Source organism: Bos indicus x Bos taurus, chromosome 4 (genome assembly GCF_003369695.1).
Source record: "Bos indicus x Bos taurus breed Angus x Brahman F1 hybrid chromosome 4, Bos_hybrid_MaternalHap_v2.0, whole genome shotgun sequence".
Lineage (NCBI taxonomy): Eukaryota > Metazoa > Chordata > Mammalia > Artiodactyla > Bovidae > Bos > Bos indicus x Bos taurus.
The window spans coordinates 48090876-48116137 of record NC_040079.1 but is presented as its reverse complement, the minus strand read 5'-3'; the positions used below and the strand labels follow the sequence as shown (position 1 = coordinate 48116137).

The following is a 25262-nucleotide window of genomic DNA, read 5'->3' as shown; positions in this document are numbered from 1 at the left end:
GCTTTTTAATATGCTGTCTAGGTTGGTCACAACTTTTCTTCCAAGGAGCAAGCGTCTTTTAACTTCATGGCTACAGTCACCATCTGCAGTGATTTTGGAGCCCCCAAAAATAAAGTCTGCCACTGTTTCCAATATTTCCCCATCTATTTGCCATGAAGTGATGGGACTGGATGCCATGATCTTCGTTTTCTGAATGTTGAGCTTTAAGCCAACTTTTTCACTCTCTTCTTTCACTTTCATCAAGAGGCTCTTTAGTTCTTCACTTTCTGCCATAAGGGTGATGTCATCTGCATATCTGAGGTTATTGATATTTCTCCTGGCAATCTTGATTCCAGCTTGTGCTTCTTCTAGTCCAGCGTTTCTCATGATGTACTCTGCATATAAGTTAAATACGCAGGGTGACAATATACAGCCTTGATGTACTCCTTTACCTATTTGGAACCAGTCTGTTGTTCCATGTCCAGTTCTAACTGTTGCTTCCTGACCAACATACAGATGTCTCAGAGGCAGGTCAGGTGATCTGTTATTCCCATCTCTTGAAGAATTTTCCACAATTTGTTGTGATCCACACAGTCAAAGGCTTTGGCATAGTCAATAAAGCAGAAATAGATGTTTTTCTGGAACTCTCTTGCTAGCATAATGCAGGTATATTAGAAAGAGAGGAATGACTATCTGCCCTCTTCTTTGCTTTCCTGCCATCAGCAGAGCACATGGAGGATTAGTGTGGACCTGGCTCCAGATAGCCCTCTTTGCTTAGTGGGAAGAAACTTTGTATCATTATGTGGAAGTCCCAAACAATGCTGATTTTTCCATTTCTTTTTATCTGCTCCTCTGTCCTGTTCCTTATTTAAGCAGGGGGAAGAGGCTGGTAGGTATTTAGGCCGTTAAAATACAGCAAAAGTGAGTTGTATCTCTCCTGAATTAGGGAATAGAACCAACTCTAAAATGTTTATTCTCTGAACTTGTAGGTTTGTCCATAAGATCATGATTAAGAACTCCCAGGCTGAGAAGTTGAGTCCTGATTTGGCTAAATGAAGAATATTATTAGGGGGGCTGGTTTTCTCCCAGATCCAAGTCTATAGGAAGGACAGGTGGGGTTGGAGGGGAGGAATGCCTGGGAGAAAAGGGTTTGGGGTGGCTATGGGGCTTGATTCCATCCTACATGGGATTCTGCTTTTAGAATAGTAACCCAGAGGTCTGAGCTTAGCACACGGTCAGTTTCAAAGTAGAGGAAACATGAATAATTTAAAACTACTCAAAATAGGTATTGTTTTCTCATACCTGCAGGTCCTCTACCTCCTACCTTGCATTCTTCATCTGGCAATTGGTGTTCCACCTTCAAACCTCTGCTCAAGCATCAGTTACTCCAGGAAATTTGACCTTCCTCCTCCACTCTTCCCAGCCTGGGATGGGTGTCCTCGCAGAGTTCCTGAAACACCTCATGCCCACTTCCCTGTAAGAGAGCGAGGAAATATCACGGCCCCTGAAATGGAATTACAGCTTTGAGTGTATTGAATTTGAAAAGCCCAAGTTTTGTCTTGGCTAGCAGAGGCTTCTGGGCATTCCTCCTCTATTCTTTTTTACTGTCTGCATCTGCATGGAATGAAGTTGCTATTCTGATTGATTCTTGAGACCACATTGCTCCGTGGGCACGAGCATTGTACCAGGAGGTAACATGGTTTCATGAGTGTCCCTTCTCTTCCTCCATCTGCTGCTGGACACAGCAGGCTAGCTCTTCCTGTCTGTGTGTCTGTTTAGGTAAGCGCGTTTGGGAAGCTGCCACAAACCTCACTATTCCTGCACTCTCCACCAGGGAGCTGAAATTTGGTGTGGGGGCTGGGCTACTCTGGAGGCTTAGACTTCAGCCAGGCATCCTGAGTTAGCTTAGGGCAGCCCTGCCTTTGACCTCACTGGATCGGCTACTTTGTTCTCCATTTGCCCACTGATTGTTAAATCTGTAGCTCTTCTGTCAGGAAACTGCAAAGGGAGACATGATGAGTGGAAAGGAGGCCTCTAACACCCCAAACTCGAACAGGCCCACCTCTGCAGTTCCAACGATACACCATAACTACATGTCTCCCTCATTAGATGACAAATTCCCTGAGAAACTGTTATTGATCTTTGTATCCCCAGTGTTCAGTGTAATGTCCAATGGGTTCTAGGTGCTCAAAACATGGTAAGTGTGTGAATGAATGAATGTATGAATGAGTTTGGTCATTTTTGGACTTTTCTTCACTGATCCAACCCTGGCCACTCTGTGAGCCAACCCACCTCTGTGTGGAGCTTAACTGGTCACCCTACCCAGAATGTACTCAATCCCAGCTTAATATTCACATTTTCTGTGAAGTCTCTTCTAGCTCATTCTGCCCACACTCATTTCCTCTTCTAAATGCCCTTTGCATGGTTTATTTGTTATTGTCTAATTTGTTTTTAGTGTGTCGTGATTAGGTTCTTAATTAGATTATATGTGACCTGGTCTTGACTGACTTCTTCCACGAAAACATCACCAGGCAGGCCTGAGTTTGTAAACAGAGCAGCTGCCATCAAACCTCCCTAACTTGAATGAGGTGGGAAAAGTCATTTGTTTTCTTTGGGCCTCAGTTTCCTCACCGGTGAAAATGGGGGGGGGATAATCCTCTACTTGAATGTATCATGAGCATTGAAAGGATCAAAATAAAAACAGTGGCATCTACAAAAAACATACACAATTTATACCTCATAGAATGTCAGATAAATCTAGGATCAGAGGAGAGCTTCATAAATTCTTATACATTTACTTCATAATGACTATGTTGCTCATAGGCATCTCATTAATGAAGGTTGAATTTGTTCTTACTGTAACTCTAGTGAAGATGATTACAATTTGCAGTGATAGATGTGTGACATGTTGCATTTAAACCCATTCCAAGAATGGTTATCAGGCTGTAAATGTTTCAGAAACACTACTATGGAATCTCTTGGAATGTAGCTTTGCAATTAAAGTTTAAAATTTAAAGTTTACCATTATTATATTTCTTAAAGTGAATTTTTGTTTATTAGGAATGTCTTAATCCTGTTGGGCTGTTATCACAAATTACTATAGACTTTGGGGATTAAAAACAACATGGATTTGCTGCTAACAGTTCTGGAGGTAGAGAAGCCCAAAATCAAGGCACCAGCAGGTCTGATGTCTGGTAAGAGCCTGCTTCCTGATTCATAGCCAACCCTTGTCCTGCTATGTCCTCACGTGATGGAAGGGATGAGGGGCCTTTTTGGTTCCTTTCATAAGGGCACTGGAAAAACATTAGAATGCTTTATGAACACAGAATATCTTGTATATCATAAAATTCCCTAAGTCATGATGTGCTACAGGGATTTGGTAAGCAGTTTTAAGACATCACATAGAAATATTTATGTATATTTTTTAGAGTGTAGTTCAAAGTACAAATATAGAATGAGACCCATTTCTTTGATTTAGAAATTACACATAAGAATCTAATAACATTAAGCCTATGCAGATAAGTACCTGAAAGAGAGGGGGAGTTTAATAACCTGTAGCTAAATTAACATACCCCATGTTGTGTGAAAAGATAATTATCCTACTCAGTGTGTTTCTGTTTATGACTCAAATTCTAAGAGTACTGGCCTAAGGAAACGTGCAGATCTGAGCTGTCTGATACAGTAGCTGCTGGAAACACAGGGCTATTTAAGATACACTAAAATGTAAAACTCAGTTCCTTGTTTGCACTTGATACGGGCAAGTGCTCAAAAGTCATGTGTGCCTAGTGACTACTATACTCAACAGACATTTTTGCAGAAGGTTCTATTAGACAGCAACCCTTTCTGCTGACAGCATAGGCTAACAAGGCTAACAAGAATTCCCTGTGAATGGGGGAAAAGTTCAGCAAAATTGTTCCAAATTAGCATTGCTCTGCCCAGTGTTTCAGATATGTCTCCTGTTCACACACATACACACACACACCCCCACCACAGCTGAGTCTTAGTCATCATAAATTGTATCTTTATATCTTCCATAGCCACTGCTTTAATATTGGTGAAACAAACCTTGAATCTGCTACTTGAGGGAGATTGTGATTTAATGAATAACTTCAAATATTTCTTACTATTGCAACAGCAGATTTTGCATTGAGGAGCATACACTTTTGAGTGCATAGTGCTTTATTTAAACACACATATAAACAATGATGACAAAGGGAAACTGCAGAGGTGAGCACAGGGGCTGCATGCATTGGGAGGACTGGCAGACTCTAGTTTTACAGGATGAAATGGGGGCTGAAAAAGAGGCAGAGACTGGAGAGCAAGTTTCATTTCCCATCACCACATAGAAGGGTCTTCCAGCCTGTCAAACACAAAAAGCAAAGCACGTAAGAGAAGCTTCTAACTTCCTGGGAGGCTTGCAAGGGTGATACATCCAGCTCAGAACTTAAAGATGATCAGAAACTGTTGAAAAGGCTGCTGGCATTCTAAATAGAAGACCATGTAGAATATCAGAGTGGGAGACAGTGGCATAATGTACAGAGACCCAGCTGAGTAGCTTCACTCATGTTAACGGGAGTCTCAGGCAAATCTCAGAGGGAATATTTAAAAGGCTCGGTATTTATCAAAGAAGCCAAAGAACTCTGCAATATTTCTGAAGATCAAAACTATAGGAATCACATGAAACTGTAAAAAGAAAGTTATTGTTATTCAACTCTGAATATGCTTCCTGTGTTTTCCTGCAAGGCTTTTTATATAGTAAGATGCTGTTTAATAGACTATAAAGAACCCTTTTGAATAAAATCACATTCACAGCAATTTTAAGGCTGTCAGGTTTTGTCTCCTTCTAAGTGCACATGATTGAAGCTGTCAATCAGAGTACAATTAACTCTATTTCATTCACCAGCCATGTGACTTTGGGCCACAAAACAAAGAACAGCGTTAAGGCTGTAGGTTGGTCTGGATGATCATATTTCTAATCTTGAGTAGATATAGCATATCCTAAACTTATTACTGTGACAAACATCATATGCCTATTAATGAAACATTAAAGCATGTATTGCTTAGTATTTTAAAACCACCTTTATGAGTTTTCCACCTGCTTCCCTTGCATTTGCTGTTCAAGTCTGCTAGTGCCACCAGGGACAAGAGCACTGAGCTTTATTCCAATCCAAATTGTGTGTCCTTCAGAGAAAACAAACCTGACAACTCTAGACTTGCACCTTCCCACTGCCTGGCCATTGCACAAGAGAACAGAGGGAGAACCCAATGAAGAGTGACAAGCCAGTCACATGCACTGAGCAAGTGTTCTAGTGACCTCTTCTGGGGAGCTTGGTTCTTGATGTTGTAGAGCTCTGGGTTTAAGGTAGACAGGCCATCTTACTGGGGGAAGGGACAGTGGGCCTGGGACAGGAGAGCCAGCTATGGAAAAGGAGGAGGAGCAGGCGTCTTTTCACTTTCAGTCTTTACCTAGAATGACCCCAGCCCAATGTTTGACACCTAGATATTAGAGGGCACCTGTCCTGAGGCAGCTCCACACTCCAAGAAAGCCCCAAGTTTCCAAGCAAGCCCTAAGAATAACATGTTGTTCAATGCTCATTCACTGAATGTGATAAATTACAATGTGACATCAGATGAACTAAAATAAGTCAAAAAGTAAACAGGAGCACCCCTTGATTTATCTACAGCTTCTTGTAAAACCAGTGTGACTGGAGTGAAGCCAGGAGGGAACATTTCCAAGGATGTGTAAATCCTCTGCGTAGACTATAAGAACTAAAGATTACCTCAGCCAAAGACAGACAGTTGGTTATTTCAATGTAGATATTAGGGCATACCCTATGCTTCCCCAATCTAAGTCAATCAGAAATTTTCTATAGAGTAATTTTTGAGGCAAAAATCATTTATATTTGAAAATTTCAAAGGAGCATCAAATTAAGTTGAATCAGAAAATATTATCCCACAAGTTCAGAGATTTGTAAATGAGTATGTGAAGAGAAAGGTCCTCCATGCTCTGTTCCCCATCACTCTTTCTGTCCAAATCTTACCTGGTCTGGAGGACCCCATCCCAACACCTTCTTCCAGCAGTCCTCTCTGATTTCCTTTCCCTGACCACCTTGAGCTCTGCAACAGTGTTCCCACTAAGTCTTTTCATACCTAGTTCTGGGAATGTTTCCCGTGCTTTCTCTCATCAAGAGGTCTGAAATCAGGTTCTCGGGGCTAGATCGTTTCCCGTATCTGGAAGAAAAAAATGGGTTGGGGGAGTAAAAGTCCTTTAAGGCAAGTTTGGAGAAACCATAAACACCTTTAGAAAAGAAAGATTTGTGGTATTAAATATAAAACATCAACAAAATCATAACTCCTGCTTAAATTAGAATCTTGATGAATATCCACTGTAAGTCACAATGCTCTGAAAGCAACAGAGTGATATACAAAAATGCACATTACTGCTGCTGAAATGCATCCATTCTCACAGCTACCAACAGATTCTGAGTCCTATATTTTCCATGTTTATTTGGGGTGCCAAAAGCTAAAAGTCTTCTCTCCTAACATGATTTTAAACTGCCCTGAAAATATGAAGGAAACCTACTGGTCCATAGAAATGTTCTTGGTCTCTTTTCTCCCATAGCAGGGTATGGGTAGTCTCTTTTCTCCCATAGCAGGGTATGGGTAGAACAATATATGGATTCAAGGTTATGTTTTCCTGCCAGGGTAGTATATGCTGCTGGCCCCAGGTGAGTGAGGACATGGTCTGTTTGTCTGTCTCTCTCTCTCTGCCAAAGGAGCTGAGAAATCTACACCAAGTTGTATTTTTTTGAAGACACTATTTTTCCCTTTCTCAAAAAGAGCATTGGACATCAGTAGCTGCTTTTTTTCACAAATAAAAAAATAGTCTACTGTGGATTGATTAGATATCAGATAAAACAGTGGAATAAAGCTGATAGAGAGTATATGCTAGCTGCCTATCAAGCACAATTAAATCTAAATTTGGAGGAAAACGTTCCTATTATTGCTCCTTTGCAGGGACTCAAGGAATACAAAAGCAAAGCTAACTCTCTCGCCCCCATCATTTGTGAGATTTCCTCAAAGATTTTCTGGTGTTGTGATATCAGACTGTAGGCAGCAATTTATATGTATTTATTCTGTCCATCAGTTGATTTTACTAATCCTAAAACTCTTGGGCAACCTTAACTCGTTTATTTTCATCATGCTGCAGTGAATTAAAGAACTGGTGAATATTTTCTCCAATTTACCATTAGAGAACTTAAGTCTGCAATAGCAGAATTTGTAGTCAGAAAGTAGTAGGTACCCAGAGCAGCATCAATGACTGTTCTCCCATCTCGAATTAATTCTGGATTATCCTTCTTCTTGACAATGCTTTATCTTTCAAAGATAGCATCTCTAGGAAAATCAAACCTGGCTAGATATTAGAATCACCCTGGGGGTTTTTAAAAAGCCCATGTCCCACCTTCTGGGAGATTCTGATTTAACTCCTCAGGGGTGCGGCTCAGCATCAGTATATTCTAAAAGTTCCCCAGATGATAACAATGAGACTAGGAGGAAGAAACTCTAGTCCAGGGCTGAGTTTCTCAGTCTTGGCACTGTGCACATTTTGAGCTGGATAATTCTTTATTGTCAAGGGCTGTCCTAGGGACCGCAGGATGTTCAGCAGCGTCCCTGGCCTCTACTCACTAGATGCCAGTAGTAGCCCCCATGCCACCCCACCCCACCCCATCCCACCATTATGACAACTGAAAACGTCTCCAGATATTGCCCAATGTCTTGGGGAGCATAAAGTCAACCCCAGTTGAGAACCACTGATATAGATGACTGTAAAAATAAAATGCGGTAGATCTATGCTCTAGAATAAATGATGCCACCTTTGGAAGCAATGAACGAGGAGTATATAGCTTTAGAACATGAACCAAGTAGAAAAGGGGAGGAAAGAGAATATCACAGTACCATCTATACCAAATTAAAATGTATGTGTATAAACGTAATTTTCAAAAATACAAATGTGCAGATGAGTGGATGTGTGTGGTGGGAAGATGATGAGAGTATAGAATGGAGGTGATGGGTGCGGATTATGAGCCTCTGAGTGTTTCTAAGAAGGAACTTATATGAAAAGGAGATAGGAAACTGCTTCAGGAACACTTGCTAACCTGAATCTTAGCCCTTTCCCTTATTTTCTCCTCCTCAAAGGTATTGAAGATCACTCTAAGTGCTGATAGTAGTGACAACATCCAGAGATCAAGAGGAGGGCTCCAATTTAATCACCCCTAAAAAAGGTTTCCATGAAATGTCCTTAATTTCATGATCTGTAAACTGGGGATAATTATACTCACTTCAAAGCTTTGAGGTAAAGACTGAACAAAGTAATGCCTAGGAAAACATTTTGAAATGCCAAAGCTTTACACAATAGTAAAGGTTTATATCAATCATCTTTGTAAAACTAAGTTCCACTATATGCTATAATTAACGGACTAAATAACTAACAAAGTCTTTCCTAGGGGAAAAAAAAAAACAATTTTATAGTTTTTTCTCTGGTCTTTATGATGCATAAGCAAGAATATGAAGCAATTAACTTTCTGAAGGTCTATTAAGATATAAGACATTCTTGCTTTACACTAATGAAAAGTATCAGACTTCAGGGATCATAAACCAATGCTATTTAATTCTAGCATTTTCATATATTTCTAATTTCATATAAATTGGTTCTTTAAAAGCTTTTTGATGAAACAGAAAGTTTCATCAAAGTTAGAGTTTTCTTTAATACAAATTTTTCCCCACTTTAAATTCTTTCCAACTATTCCTTGAAATATAGTAAAACAGCAAAGAAAAAACAATACTTTAAAAACATAACTTAAATATGTTAAATAACATTAAACTTTGTAAAAAGCTCATTGTTTTCAGCTTGTTAAGGGCATTTGATCTCAGTAATAAAGCTCATTGTTTTCAGCTTATTAAGGACATTTGATCTCAGTAATTTTAAAAACTGAATGATTCAAAACTAAGATGAATTAATTTTGGAAACAAATTTTAAATCCTATGTTACTTCTAAAATAGTTTGGATTTGATTTCTTGCTTAAGATTTGATGTTGAGAATGAAATGTGGCCTTTCATTTTAGCTTTCTAGGGGTTCAGAATAAAGATGACAATTTCTCAAAGTACATGTAATCCCTGGATTCATCCTAAAGTGAACAGATCATTGTAAGTTTCTCCTTAAAAAAGCACCAAGTGGGCATTTTCTTTTCCGAACTCACCTGCTATGAAATGGGAAAAGTCTCAGCATTTTAGACTAATGTTTTCATGCTAAATCTCTACTTATTAGGAGCAGGATTTTCAGGTAAGGGGTTCAGACCGAAATAAAACACTGTACTGGGGAAATAGTTCTAGTCGTCTTTTCACTTCAGTCTGGGCAGGCTGAAAAATCTGGCAATGTCTTTGGTGACCCAGCTGTTTCCTCCCTAGCTTGTGCTGTTATTTTTCTAGATACCCTGCAGCCCTCTCAGCTAATAGCCACCTCCCAGCGCCCTCCTGACCCCTTTCACTGGGTACTTTCCTATCCAGGTTTCCAAACAGTCCCCCGACTGCTCTAAGAACAAAAAAGACAAAGGGATGGGTGAGAGGAAATGGCCAGTCAGACCCCCAGACTGGAGGACCTGAGTCTGTGGATCAGGATTTTGTGACAGTAGTGGCCGAGGTAGTTGCTCCCTGTGCAAACATTTACTGAGAGCTGAGTATGTGCCTGATGTTGTCTGGCCCTGGGACACAAAAAATAAAAAGAAAAAGACCTTGTCCTTCAAGATGCCCATGATCTCCGGGTGTGCAAGTGGGGCGCTCCCGGAGTCGTGAGTCCCGCGCAGCCCACCTACCTCTGCCTGGTGATGAGATTGATGTAGTGTCGCAGCGCTGAGTAGTATCTGGCCAAGTCCTCCGCCGGAGCGTCCTCGCCGGGGTTGTCAGGCTTGGAGGGGTACGCCTCGGCCAGGGCGCCCAGGCACACGAGCAGGGACAGGGCGAGGGTCAGTCCGGACAAGCCCAGTCGCTTGCTACCCAGCATCTGCGGACACCGAAGGTGCAGAGAAGGGGGCTTAGGGGATTCAGAGGACCCAAGCTCCGAACCTTCCTTCTCTGGCCCCAGCGCCCATCCCACTCCTACGACCCCCACACCCCAACCTTCAATCTACGCTCGACCCAGTCACGCAGAGGGAGCAGAGAGTGGTGAGACCATCCTGTGGGTTCAGGTCAAGATCTGCTCTGGCCCGGCCCCTCTGCTCCGCCCGAAAACTCTGAACAACTTTGGTCCAGTAGCAGAGCCAAGGATTCAGAGGTGAGAGGCGCTGAGTTGGGGAGGCTCCGGCGCCAATTTAAAACACTTTAAAAAACAGATTAGAAGTTCCTCCCCCTGCACTGAGAACTTATCCCTTTCCTACCCTCTTCCCCAAACGCCCTGTTAGAGGGAAGAGGTTTCTCCTTTTTCAGTTTTGGTCTGCCCCGCTGCAGGAGCTCGACAGTAATGGCAAACAGTACTCGGGTGGCGGGGAGAGGGGAGAGAACGGCTCCCTAGCCGGTGGGTCTCAGATCGGATCCGAAAGATCCTAAGAGGCAGCAGGGAGCGGCTCTTCCAAGCTCCGGGGATTCCTCATTCCGGAGCGCTGCCTGGGAAACCTCCCTCCAGGCGGCGACCCTTGAGGAAACTGCCAGCTGCCCTGGGATGGGGCTCGTGTTCTCCCTCCTTATCCACCATAAGATAACCCAGAGGGCCGGCGCAGCCAGGAGGGTCGGGGAGAGAGCAGCTGTACCATCAGAGGGAACAGGAAGGGGCAGGTGGAATTTAGCCGCCAAAAGGGGCTAGCGCGCGTCGAGGCGCCTGAAAGCCCGGCGCATAGGGGTTAGGGATCTGGGCGCGACCCTCCCAGCGCCCCCGGGAAGTTCACAGGCGCCCCCTCTCCCTTGCTTCGCGTCAAGTAAGCGGGTCTTGGCACTCACAGTGGCGGGCTGGCTGGCTGGCTGGCGGGCGTGGCTGGGTGGCTAGGGCTCAGTAGTCTGGCGAGCCTCTTCTAGGGGTGAGAGCCGGCAGAAGGGGGTGTCCGGAGCAGGTTGCAACAGGGTTTTTATGGCTCTCCCTAGCCACGGCAGGAGGGGCCTCGGGCAATCACGCTCCGCTACTCCCACCCCGCAGCTTCCCGCCCCCGTTGGCGGGGGATAAGGGAGGGGGTCCAGAGCTACTGCCGCGCGAGCCTCGGCTCTGGGAGCCACCCACACCCCAATTTGCCAACGCCAGCCAGGCCCCAGGAAAGGGAAGCTAGCAGGATGCTAGCGCAGCAACGTGCTCCGAGAGCACTGGACCACGCCAAAGCACAAGTTTCCTGCCCTCCTGCGGCGGCCAAACCTTGCCGTCCTCCACGCCCGGTCTAGTCCTGCCAGAGATAGGTGCAGCCCAGATCTTCTCTGTCGCCCGTCACCTGGACTACCACCAGCTGGGCACCAGGGTTGGGGTACCCGTATCCGCTACGTGGTAAAGGCTTTCTGGGATCCCTGTGGCTAGGTCGCGGACACGACTCCTGAGTGTTTTCGGGGGAGAAAACTTGGTGCCGGGATTTTCCTGCGCCTAAAGCAGCTCCCAGAAGCCTGCCCGAAGTCCCGAGCTAGAGGACCCCAACACCCACTCCTCCAGGGCTGAGCAAAACCTTCTGTGGCTTTGTCCCTTTTCCCAGCTTGGTTTTGGTGGAGATCGGCCCTCTCCAAGAACTCGCCCGAACGCCGGGAGTCCAGTCGTTACCTACAGTGTGTAGCGACTGAGAACTACTCAGAGGTGGGACACTTTCTGGGTTTGCTGAAAAAGAACGGAGTTTTAAGCTCGGAGAGACTACTTAAAGCGCGAACGAAAATTCTTGGTCCAAATCGACCAGGTAGTCAAATGAACAGCAATTTTCTTTTATCTGCTGGCCTTTGAATAGTGCCAAATAGGTTTGATTAATTGATTGAGAACGTGGGTTCTAATTGAAACAGGTTTAAAAAAAATCATTAATTTGCCCATCGCATTAAACCTACAGAATGAATATGAAAGATTCATAAACTATTTTTACAGGGTCAGGATTTCATGTAGTGGATTAGGTCTTAAAGTTCCCTGAATAAATACTTCTAGAAGTCTGAATCTTCCTAAATAAATGGCATGTTAAGGAATTAAAGCACTAAGTTACAAGTTATTTCCATGCTAAAATGACAAGTGATTCTGTTAAACTGACATGTTGTTTTTGTGCTGTTTTAACAGCATTAAATTAAATATAAATTACTGTGCAGCAAGCAATCCCGTGTGTGTGTGTGTGTGTGTGTGTGTGTGTGTGTGTGGTTTTGAAGACCAACATCCTTTTCACTTAGGTGACATCCCCTTGCCACATTACACAAACATATGCCAGGAACACAAATGCCAGGCTCTCGGGGCTGCTCAGGAATGCTTATATGAAAGAGCCTTTGCTAAAGTTAGAGCAAAACACTTTCTAAGTCTTATTCCATTCTTGATAAAAAGAGAGGCACTTCTAGCTGCTGAACCATTTCTTTCCTTTGTTTCAAAATCATTTATTTATGCTTATTCTTAACAGCTTTGTTGAGATACAATTGAGATATACTAAGCTACAAATGGGGCTTCCTTGGTGGCTCAGATGGTAAAGAATCTGCCTGCAATGGGCGAGACCCGGGTTTGACCCCTGGGTTAGGAAGATCCCCTGGAGAAGGGATTGGCTACCCACTCCAATATTCTTGCCTGGACAATTTCATGGTTAGAGGAGACTGGCGGGCTACAGTCCATGTAGTTGCAAAGAGTCAAACATGACTGAGTGGCTAACACTAAGCTACAAACATTTAGCATATCCCATTGGGTACATTCTTAGTCATATTCCAGTGAAGTCATCACTACAATTAAGTTTCCTCATGTCCCTTTGTAATTCCTACCTCCTGCTTGTCCCTGTTCCCCTTCTCCATTGATCTGCTTCCTGTCATTATACATTTGTTTGCATTTACTGGAGCTGTATCAATGCAATTCCATGGTATGTATCTTTTGTCTGCCTTCTGTCATTCTGAATCATTGTTTTCAGATCCACCTATGTTGTTGCATGTATCAATAATTCATTTTTTACTGCTCAGTAGGATTTTGTTATATGGATATAATTTAAACTTAAAAAAATCTATTCAACTGCTAATGGATTTTGGGTTGTTTCCAGTTTGGACTATTACAAATAAAGTTTCTATAAACATTTGTTATAAACTTTTATACCAACATATGCTTTTATTTCTCTTAGGGAACTGCTTGGGATAGAATGGCTAGGTCACATCATAGGTATATGTTGTCCCACAGTTCACTGCTGGTCTGTTTGTTTTTGTATGCTTTGCTCTTTGTGTGTGTTGACTAATATTTTCCTCTGCAATGTGTAATCACTACAAAGACCATATAGTTTTATCTCTAGAATTTCAATTTGGATCCTTTTTTATTTCTTTCATGTCTTAATATGTCCAATCTTTTCTTTGGCTTCTTGAATGTACATTATAATAATAGGTTTACTATTTCTCATTGGTATCACTTCTGCGCTACTTAGGATTATTTCTACCTCGCTATGACTTGTATTTTCTTTTTTTGTCTGCCTGATAATTTTGGAAAGGATGTCAGCCATTGTAAATTTTACCTTGCTGTTTTGTTGGATGTTTTTACAGTCCTAAAACTTTTTTTGAGCCTTGTTATGGGACACAGTTTAAAAAACTGGGAGTAGTTTGATTTATTGCATCCAAGGTTTTTTCACGTGTGCCCAGAGCTGGCTTTAGTCTAGGTTTAATTTTCCCCACTTTCAAGGAAAGCACCTTCTTACTTTAATTGATAGCTGATGTCCCCTGAATTATGAAGCTTTTCCCTCTGGCTGTTGGAACAGGATTATATTGTGGACACTGCACACTGTTTCCTCTATTAAGCATTTCTTTTCCTGGTCTCAGGTGATTTCTTCATGTGCACGATCTGATCAGCAATTCATTATATATTTGAGCTGGACACTCTGAAGATTTTGAGTGTTCTCTCTCTTATCTGGTACTCTACTCATAAACTTCAGCTGTTTCAGTTTCCCCCTCTACACTGCAACCTGGATAATTTCTTCATGCAGTGGGCTGAGACAGTCATACAGCTCCCCTCAATTGTTTCCCATCTCTAAGAGATCACTGTCCTTTGCTGCCTGATGTCCAATGTATTTGAATGTTGTTTCATGTATTTTTGTCTGGTGTTTCAGATATTCAAACAGGAGGGCAAATCCAGTTCCTCTTTTTATTTCTTTTATTTCTTACCCAGAAGTAGAAGTTTCATAGTGAGGCTTTGGGGGGAAAAAAGATGTTTATACTCATTGTCTCTTTTTCTTCACTTTGGTTTGGTCATAAAACCATGGCAATATAAGTTTGTCTGAATCTAGCTACTGAACCTGCTATCAGTAAGACCTCCAAATTGCAAGCTGCAAGGACCTTTACTAGTTATCTAACTTCTCTTGACTGTAGCCTTCACTGTTGTCCTCTGGGTCACTTTCTTTCCCTCTGAACTGGCCACAGTCTTCTCTGCTAACTTTCCCTTCTGTAACTACAGCCCCACCCTTAACCCTTCCATTCTGCACACACTAAACAAGTGAACTCATCTACTTCCATGGTTTATGAGTCTGAAATCTCTACCTCTAGCTAAAGGCTCATACCTGGAATCTGGGGCTAAATGTCCAAATCAGAAAATCCTGATCAAGCCACAAGTACATATTATCTAAAATAGAGCTTCCATGAACATAAATTTCTAATTTTCTAATTCTGAAATTCCTAATTCTTAAATTTCATAGGAAGTCCAAAATATTTTCAGAATCCTTAAATTGAAACGCAGGGTTCACATATTTTGAGCCTTATGTACCTCCTAGGTTTATCTAACCTAACTTTCTCCTTCATTCCCTATATTCCTGCCCATGGGCTTTCTTTCTGATCCTTAAATAACCTTTCAACTTGGGTTTTCATAGTGCTATATTCTTCCTCTGAGACATTCTCTCTCTCAACTCTTTACCTGGCCAACACTTACACATCCTTCTAGTTTCACATTGAAACGTCACTTTAGATTTTCCTAGTCCTTGAGGCTGGATTAGATCCCCTATTATAAATTCAGAGGACCTTGAACTTACTAAATGCCCCTAGCTACAGTTTGAGTGTATTATATAGTTATTATATTGATATTGTTAATATCTATTAATGCCATAAGAGAAGGAACTACACATTTTTTATTAATTTCTGTATCCCTAGTGTGATTCCTGGAGAAGGCAATGGCACCCCACTCCAGTACTCCTGTTTGGAAAATCCCATGGATGGAGGAGCCTGGTAGGCTGCAGTCCATGGGGTCATGAAGAGTCGGACACGACTGAGCAACTTCACTTTCACTTTTCACTTTCATGCATTGGAAAAGGAAATGGCAACCCATTCCAATGTTCTTGCCTGGAGAATCCCAGGGATGGGAGAGCCTGGTGGGCTGCCGTCTATGGGGTCACACAGAGTCGGACACGACTGAAGCGACTTAGCAGCAGTGTGATTCCCAGCACTAAACTGACCCCTAAAGAATACATCTTGATCAGAAATATTTTTATGAAATTGAGTTTCATAGGAGCCTATTATTAAGAATAGGGATTGGCAAACTATAGTCTGAGCCACTTCCATCAATAAAGTTTTCCTAGAACATAGCCATGCCCATTCATTTACATATTGTCTAAGGCCACTTTCCTGCTATAATGGCAAAGTTGAGAAATTACGACAGACGTACTGTAGGGGTTGTAATCCTGGCCCACAAAATCGAAAATATTTACTCTGGCTCTCTATAGAAAGTATTTTGTTGTTAAGTTACTAAGTCATGTCTGACTCTTGTGATCCCATGGACCATAACCTGCCAGGACACTCTGTCCATGGCATTTCCCAGACAAGAATACTGGGTTGCCATTTCCTTCTCCAAGGGATCCTCCCAACCCAGGGATTGAACCTGCATCTCCTGTACTGCAGGTGGATTCTTTACCACTGAGCCACCAGGGAAGCCAATAGAAAGTATGCAGACATCTGGTTTAGAACTTTAATATTTTACATAAGGGGCTTCCCTAATGGCTCATTGGTAAAGAATCTGCCTGCAATTCAGGAGACACAGGAGACAAGAGATTGATCCCTGGGTCAGGAAGATGCCCTGGAGGAAGAAATGGCAACCCACTCCAGTATTCTTGCCTAAAAAATTTCATGGACAGAGGAGCCTGGCAGGCTACAGTCCAAAGGGTCACAAAGGATTGGACACAACTGGGCATAAACCACAATTTGAGGGTCCTTAATATGCCAAACTACTTCCCATCCCAGGTCTCTTGCATATGCTTTCTCTGCCTGGAACACTCTCCTTTCCTTTGATTCTACTGGCCAACTCCCACTTATCCTTCATATTTTACTCTGCATGTCATTTCTTTATAATCTCTGAATCTAGAATAGGTTTCTCTCCATCTTGCCTCATTGTATGTTTCATAGCACTTTAATCTTTCCCTTTAAAGGTACTTTCATAGCTGTCATTGTCAAATTAGCTGTATTAGTATATGTATTATTATTTGCTTGGTGTCTCTGACATTTCATAAGTGTAAGCTCTGTGAGAGCATATGTTTTGTTCATCATTATATTTCCAATGGGGCTTCCCTGGCAGTTCAGTGGTAAAGAATCTGCCTGCCAATGCAGAAGACATGGGTTCCATCCTTGGGTTAGGAAGATCCACTAGAGAAGGAAATGACAACCCACTCCAGTATTCTTGCCTGGGAAATCCCATGGACAGAGGAATCTGGTGGGCTACAGTCCATGGGGTTGCAAAAGAACCAGACACAACTGAGCAAATAAAGATCAACAAAAAATACTCCCATAATATAGAATAATGAGTTCTATGGAGAAAATTAATTGTCAGAGAAGGGAGATTGAAAGTGCAAGTGGGGGATTTATAGGAAAGTTCTATTCACAACACTTCTGATAGCAAATGTGTGAGTTTTTCTATACCAAGCAATCCTTCAGTTCTCAGTGGTCACTGATTGTATGTCCTACCATTAAACTCAGTTCTGACACTACCTGCCTGGACTTAGTGCAGCTCTCACAAGTTAAGGATTCAGTCTCACAAGACTGCCCCCAACTTCTGATGACAACCTTAAGTCTAAGATTGTCAACTATACTTCTGGCCAACCAGCTATAAATTGGTTGAGGTTGGGGTTCTAACCTGAACCAATTTATATTGGACTTGGTTCCCACAAGCCACCAGTTACTCACAAAACATCTGGTAGAATGGCTTACAAAACTCACGGAAACATTTACTTAAGTTTTTTGGTATATTACAAGGGGTTTTGTAAAGGACAAAATGAACAGCCAAATGAAGGGCAAAGTATGGGAAAGGGGCACCGTGAAATTTCCATGTTCTCTCTGGATGCATTATCCTCCCAGCACCTCCAGATCATCACCAACCTGGAAACTGTCTGAGCCCGACAGTTTGGGGGTTTTTCAATGGAGATTTCATCAGAAATGTGTGATAACTCAATTTCTAGCTTCTCTTCCTTCCTTGCAGGTTGCAGGGTAGGAACTGAAAGTTCCAAGCCTCTAATTATGACTTGGTTTTCTGTGACCAGCCCCCAACCTGAAGCCCTCTAGGACCTTCCAGACACCAATCATCTCATTAGCATACAAAAGACACCCTTCTCACTCGTGAGAGTCCAGAGGACTTAGAAGTTCCTGTGTCAGGAACTGGAGTTAAAGACCAAATATTAGAACAAAATATGCACCTAACACCCTTATCACTCAAAATAACAAGGGTTTTAGGAACTCTGTTCTAGGAACCAGGAACAAAGATTAAATATATTTCTTGTTATAACACAAGTGGTCAGGGCAGATCTCATTGAGAAGATGACACTAAGCAAAGACTTGAAGAAAGTGAGGGAGTGAGCCATGCAAATGACATGAGCAGAGCCGCAGAGGCAGAGGAAAGCCTGATGTAAGGACCTTAGGGCAGGTATGTGCCTGGTATTTTCAAAGATCAGGAAGGAAGCTATTGGGGCTGGAGCAAAGTAAGAGGGGAAAAGAATAATAAAAGATGAGGTTAGAGAGAAATGGAAGAGAAAAGATCTTAGAGTGCTTTGTACATATTTTGGCACTTTCATTAGCAAATTGGAGAGTTCACTGCAGGTTTTGAAGCAGAGGAGTGATATAATCTGACTTATTTTTAACTGAATCACTCTGGCTGCTGCATTGAGAACCTGATGAGGGCTTGGGCAGCAGTAGTGAAGCCAGTTTGGAGGCCAGTAGAGTAATGCAATGAGACATCATGGTGACTAGGACCAAGGTGGTAGAAGAGGAGAGGCGAGAAATGGTTGATTCCAGATATATGTTAAAGGTAGAGTGAAGAGTGTAAAAGAAAGAGGAGATGGTCCCACATATTTTGGCCTGAGCAACTAAAAGGATGGGGTTACCTCCCATTATAATGGAAGTAACCTTGGGTAGAGTATATTTGAGGTTGACATTGGGAGCTCAGCTGAAAATATGGTAAGATCTTAATGTTTATTAGACTGCAAGGGGAGAAGTCAGGTGTATGTAGGAATCCAGAGTAAAGGAGAGTGATCTAGCTTTGAGACTTAAATTCCAGAGGTATTTACCTTTAGGTGACGTTTAAAGCTGTGACAATTTGTAAGACTGACCAGGAACCCAGTTAAGAAAGACAAGGGCCCCCAGTGGAGTCCTGCAGTGAGTGAAAATTGACGAGTTCAGGAGATGACAAGGGATGAGCACAGTAGCCTGCGATGGAGGGACCAAGGAGGTAGAGGACAACCAAGAATTTGATGCTTGGTGTTCTCACAGTCAAGTGCAATTTTTTTTTTTTTAAGGAAGAAAAAGTGAATATCTACAGCACATACTGCTGAAAAGTCAATTGAGATACAGGCTGAAATTGACCACTGTCTTGAGCAATGTAGGCATCGTGACTACAGCAGTTTTGGTGGACCAGCAGAGCTTAAAGGAGAAAGAGAGGAAAGATCTTGGAAACAATTCTTTCCAAGAGTTTCACTGCAAAAAGGAGTAGAACATGAGGTAGTAATTGGTGACAGAAATGGGGTCAAAAGAAAGGTTTTTTAAGACTTTAAGACTGGGAAAAGGAGTAGGTTGGCCTGCTAATGGGAATAATTAGGGAAGAGCAAAAAATAATGGAGAGAGTTCTAGAAGTTTTATATATTAGGAATTTTATCCCATTTTGAAATGAGTTGCAAATATTTACTCATGGTTTATCATTTTATCTTTTGACTATCCTTAATGTGTTGTTTTTCCCCACTGGTCATGTATGGATGTGAGAGTTGGACTGTGAAGAAAGCTGAGCGCCGAAGAATTGATGCTTTTGAACTGTGGTGTTGGAGAAGACTCTTGAGAGTCCCTTGGACTGCAAAGAGATCCAACCAGTCCATCCTAAAGGAGATCAGCCCTGGGATTTCTTTGGAGTGAATAATGCTAAAGCTGAAACTCCAATACTTTGGCCATCTCATGTGAAGAGTTGACTCATCGGAAAAGACCCTGATGCTGGGAGGGATTGGGGGAAGGAGAAGCGGAGGACAGAGGATAAGATGGCTGGATGGCATCACTGACTCAATGGACATGGGTTTGAATGAACTCCTGGAGTTGGTGATGGACAGGGAGGCCTGGTGTGCTGTGATTCATGGGGTCGCAAAGAGTTGGACATGACTGAGCGAATGAACTGAACTGAACTAAATGTGTTGTTTTTACCTTGTAGAAGTATTTAATTTGTGGTTGAATGTATCAACATTTTTTTTAGTGGCTTCTGAGTTTGGGGTCTTACTTTCACATGCTATAGGGGCTTGTGAAATATGGCTCAAGGGTTATATCCAGCCCTTTATTTGTTTTGTAAATAGAGCTTTATTGAAAAACAGCTATGCTCATTTGCTACAGTGGCAGAATTTTATAGCTGCAGCTACTATTTACTATGTGCATGCTTGTGCGCTAAGTCACTGTAGTCACTTTTGACTCTTTGTGACCCTATGCACTGTAGCCCGCCAGGCAAGAATTATGGAGTGGGTTGCTGTGCCCTACTCCAGGGGATCTTCCCAAACCAGGGATTGAACCCACGTCTCTTATGACTCCTGCATTGGTAGGCAGATTCTTTACCACTGGTGCCACCTGGGAAGCCCATTTACTATGTGACCAACCAGTTAAAATACTGCTAATTCCTGTTCTATAATTAAAAAAAAAAAAAGACTTTGCCCTTTTTTGTCTTGTACTTTCATAATCTCTTCCTTCTTTTATTCCTCCCTCCCTTCCTTCCTTCCCTCCTCTCTCTCTTTTCTTATATTAAGACCTGGAATTTATCCTGGGTATGGTGAATAAATTAGGATTTCAAATTTATTTTTTCTTTAGATTATCTATTAGTTTTCTCATACAACTTATTGAAAAGTTTGTAATTTTTCCCATAGCTTTGGGATGCTACCTTTATGTGTACAGTAATAAATTTCCATAAATATCTGTGTCAATTTCTGAACTTTCTGTTTTATTCAATTGGTCTTTCTGTCTATACAAGTATCAATACAAGTACCATACTGCTTTAATGATATAGGTTAATATCTTTAATGATATAGGTTATTTCCTTTTGTTTGCTATCTTTTGCTTTATAACCTATGGTTGTTGTTGTTGTTCAGTCACACAGTCATGTCCGACTCTTTGCGACCCCATGGACTGCAGCATGCCTGGCCTCCCTGTCATTGACCATCTATCTCCTAGAGCTTGCTCAAACTCATGTCCAATGAGTCAGTGATGGCATCCAACCATCTTATCCTCTGTCGTCCCCTTCTCTTCCTGTCTTCAATCTTTTCCAGCACCAGGGTCTTTTCTAATCAGTCAGCTCTTTGCATCAGGTGGCCAAAGTATTGGAGCTTCAGCTTCAATTTCAGCATCAGTCTTTCCAATGAATATTCAGGATTGATTTCCATTAAGATTGACTGGTTTAATCTCCTTGCAGTCCAAGGCACTCTCAAGAGTCTTTTCCAACATCACAGTTCAAAAGCAATTCTTTACTGTTCAGCCTTCTTTGTGGTCCAATTGTCACATCCATACATGACTACTGGAAAAACCAAAGCTTTGATTATACAGACCATTGTTGGCAAAGTAACATCTTTGATTTTTAACATGCTGTCTAGGTTTGTCATAGATTTTGCTGTCTAGGTTTGTCACAGCAAGCGTCTTTTAATTTTGTGGTTGCAGTCACCATCTGCAGTGATTTTGAAGCCCAAAATCCTATTTCCATTGTTTCCCCATTTATTTGCCATGAAGTGATGGGACTGGATGCCATGATCTTAGTTTTTTGAATGCTGAGTTTTAAGCAAACTTTTTCACTCTCCTCTTTCACCTTCATCAAGAGGCTCTTTGGTTCCTCTTCACTTCCTACAACAAGGGTGACGTCATCTGCATGTCTGAGGTTATTGATATTTCTCCTAGCAATCTTGATTCCAGCTGGTGCTTCATCCAGCCCAGTATTTCACATGATGTACTCTGCATATAAACTAAATAAGCAGGGTGACAATATATAGCCTTGACATACTCCTTTCCCAATTCTCTTTAAGAATTTTCCACAAAATCACAGGCTTTAGAGTAGTCAATGAAGCAGAAATAGATGTTTTTCTGGAATTCTCTTGCTTTTTCTATGATTCATCAGATGTTGGCAATTTGATCTCTGCCTTTTCTAAATCCAGCTTGTACATCTGAAAGTTCTCAGTTCACATACTGTTGAAGCCTAGCTTGAAGGATTTTGAGCATGACCTTGCTAGCATATAGTAGTGCTTTGCTTGTAGCTCAGCTGGTAAAGAATTGCCTGCAATGTGGGAAACCTGGGTTCGATCCCTGGACTGGGAAGATCCCCTGGAGAAGGGAAAGGCTACCCACTCCAGTATTCTGGCCTGGAGAATTCCATGGACTGTATAGTCTATGGGGTCACAAAGAGTCAGACACAACTGAGTGACTTTCACTTCCTAGCATGTGAAATGAGTGCAATTATATGGTAGTTTGAACATTCTTTGGCATTGCCCTTCTTTGGGACTGGAATGAAAACTGACATTTTTCAGTCCTGTGGCCACTGTTGAGTTTTCCAAATTGGTTGGCATATTGACTGTAGCACTTTAACAGCATCATCTTTTAGGATTTGAAATAGGTCAGCTGGAAATCCATCACTTCCACTAGCTTTGTTTGTAATGATCCTTCCTAAGGCCCACTTGACTTCACATTACAGAATGTCTGGCTCTATGTGAATGATCACACCATCGTGGTTATCTGGGTCATTAAGATCTTTTTTTTGTATAGTTCTTCTGTGTATTCTTACCACCTCTTCTTAATATATTCTGCTTCTGTTAGGTCCATACTATTTTTGTCCTTCATTGTCCCCATCCTTGTATGAACTTTTCCCTTGGTATCTCTAATTTTCTTGAAGAGATTTCTAGTCTTTTCCCTTCTATTGTTTTCTTCTATTTCTTTGCATTGATAATTTAGGAAGGCTTTCTTATCTCTCCTTGATATTCTTTGGAACTCTGCATTCAGATGGATATATCTTTTCTTTTTCCTTTGCCTTTTACTTCTTTTCTTTTCTCAGCTATTTGTAAGGTCTCCTCAGACAACCATTTTGCCTTTTTGCAATTCTTTTCCTTGGGGATGACTTTGATCACTGCCTCCTGTACAATGTTATGAATCTCTGTCCATAGTTCTTCAGGCACTCCATCAGATCTAATCCCTTGAATTTGTCACTTCCACTGTATATCACAAGGGATTTGATTTAGGTCATACCAGAATTTTTTAGTGGTTTTCCCTACTTTCTTCAATTTAAGTCTGAATTTTGCAATAATGAGTTCATGATCTGAGTCACAGTCAGCTCCCGGTCTTGTTTTTGCTTACTATATAGAGCTTTTCCATCTTTGGCTGCAAAGAATGCAATCAATCTGATTTTGGTATTGACCATTTGGTGATGCCCATGTGTAGAATCATCTCTTGTGTTGTTGGAACCTATGGTAGTTTCTTTATATGCTATTTCTAGCATTTTAGAAAGTGTATGATCTGTTTTCTTTCTTTCAGTGATTCTCATAACAAGTTAGAATACTCTGAATTCAATAATGATTGTTATTTTGACTGCCCACCTAGTTACCTGCTGCTTCTTTGCTAACAGATCCCAGTTTAGTTCTGACATTAATATTTCTAGCAAGGGATGGATTTATGACTATTCTCTTGCCTTTGCCAGTGATTAGTTTAGGGGTGAACATATGAACCACTTCTGGCCAATGAAATACCAGGATAAATAAGCTGAGAGCTTTTAGGAAAGTATTTCCTTTCTCAAAAGGAAGAGGAATATCCTTTGCTTTGATTTCCCTCTTGTTCTGCTTTGAATACTGTTGCATGCAGCTGTGAATCTTAGAGCTATGGCAACCATCTTGTGGTCATGAGGAGCAATATTGCAAATATATGGAAGCTGACAGAATGTAAACATAAGACAGGCCTAGATATTGATGAACTCAGTGATGCCAAACTAATTTTGGTACTGCCTACCTCTGGATGTCTTAACAATTGATGTCTACATAGTTTAAGCCACTGTTAGCTGGGTTTTCTGCTACTTGCAGTCAAAAGTATTCCTAATTAGAACTCAGTTTTTAATTCTTGACTTTCTTTACTTTTTTCCTCTATTTCTTTTGGTATTTCATTCTTTTTTATTTTTAGATATTGTGGAAAATTATGTGGAAAATTCTTAAAGAGATGGGAATACCAGAGCATCTTACCTGCCTCCTGAGAAACCTGTATGCAACAAGGTCAAGAAGCAACAGTTAGAACTAGACATGGAACAATGGACTGGTTCCAAATTGGGAAAGGAGTACCTTTCCCAAGATAAGGAAAACCTCTATTTGAGTCTTGTATTTATCTTTCTATTTGTAATCAATTTCTTTGCATTTCTCTTAGGCCTAACTTAGGCTGTTGTATTCATGGGTTGTGTTACATCTGCTCTTCAGTTGTCTGAGGAGAGGGCAAGGATGGGACCAAAGGGAGTCTGGGGTGGGAGGATGGAACCAGGGCTGTGGGTATCACAGTTGGAGGGCTTTGCCACTGAAGACTTTTGCTGTGACTTAGTTAAAAGTTCTGTACTGAGTTTTACTCTGATTAGTTAAGGGTGCATCTGATGCAGTGATAAAAATATTTGGTTTTTAGGTTGTTCACCAGATGCTGGGGAAATCCAGGGCCTCTTCATTTCTCAAAGACAAGTTGCCTTAGTGGTAACTTCCTCCCCTCTTTTCTATTTGTCTCCCCTGTTTCCTTCTGGGATATGGGTGGAAAAGGCATTAAGAAAAATACACAAACTAGGAATTCATCAGAGGTGTCCCTTTACTAGTTATATCCTGTGTTTCTTTTAGATAATAAAACAAAGTGCCAGTTCTTAGTAGTTCTTACCATCTCTAATGAATGAGCCATTTTCCTCTCACACTGAGACAGGCAACCATTTAAAGAGACTCCTGATACTTTTCTTCTGAGCTTCATTTCCAAACCCCATCCCTCACATCATTGGCCCACTACCCTCCAAATGAGAGGTAGAGTTCATTTTTTAAGGACTTTTATTTCTTCACATTTTTATCCATTGTTCAGCTTCTGGAGGAGTCAAGTAGAAGCTACAGTCAATTTCTAGACTCTTTTCTCAATAGACATTGTTTTAAAATGGTGACATTATGAGGCTGTGCTTCTTCCTTAGTTTGGATGTTTCTGACTTTTTTTTTTTTGCTATTCTTATAGATTTGTCTGCATTTTATTACATTTGAGAGAAGAGAAGCTTCTTGATTCCTGTATATCTTTCCCAGCTTCTCTGTGAAATTGAAACAGGGTTTACCAACAGCACTGCTTTGATTGCTATGTATTTTTAGCAGTGTCTAGAAGTACATGTACAAGAGAATTTGGGCAATTATAAAGACTGTTTGGACCAAAATTACCCCCAAATTTATCTGAAATATCTAGATAATTGCAGGAAAATATAATTTTTAAAATTTGAAAGTATTTTGGTAATTGCTGCAAATCTCTCCTCCACTTTGCGTATGTGGGAAGAAACTGAAGATTCCAAAATAGCACCCACAATGCTGAGTTGACACTGGCTTTGTGTTTTTCTAATTTCTAATTTTCTAATTTCTAATAAGTTGTTGTTATTATTATTAACTCAAGTCCCGTGCTTCTAGTCACAACAACTT

General features: G+C 41.4%; 1 protein-coding gene across 1 annotated transcript; it reads right to left on the bottom strand.

The window, feature by feature from the left end:
- Positions 1 to 4137: 4137 nt before the first annotated feature.
- Positions 4138 to 11264, bottom strand: NPY (neuropeptide Y). Its single transcript, XM_027539342.1, has 4 exons — positions 10966 to 11264; positions 9849 to 10036; positions 6130 to 6210; positions 4138 to 4339 (listed from the first exon to the last, which is right to left on the bottom strand). Exons 2-4 carry the CDS (start codon positions 10034 to 10036, stop codon positions 4315 to 4317), a joined length of 294 nt encoding a protein of 97 aa, XP_027395143.1. The 5' UTR covers positions 10966 to 11264; the 3' UTR covers positions 4138 to 4314.
- Positions 11265 to 25262: the final 13998 nt, after the last annotated feature.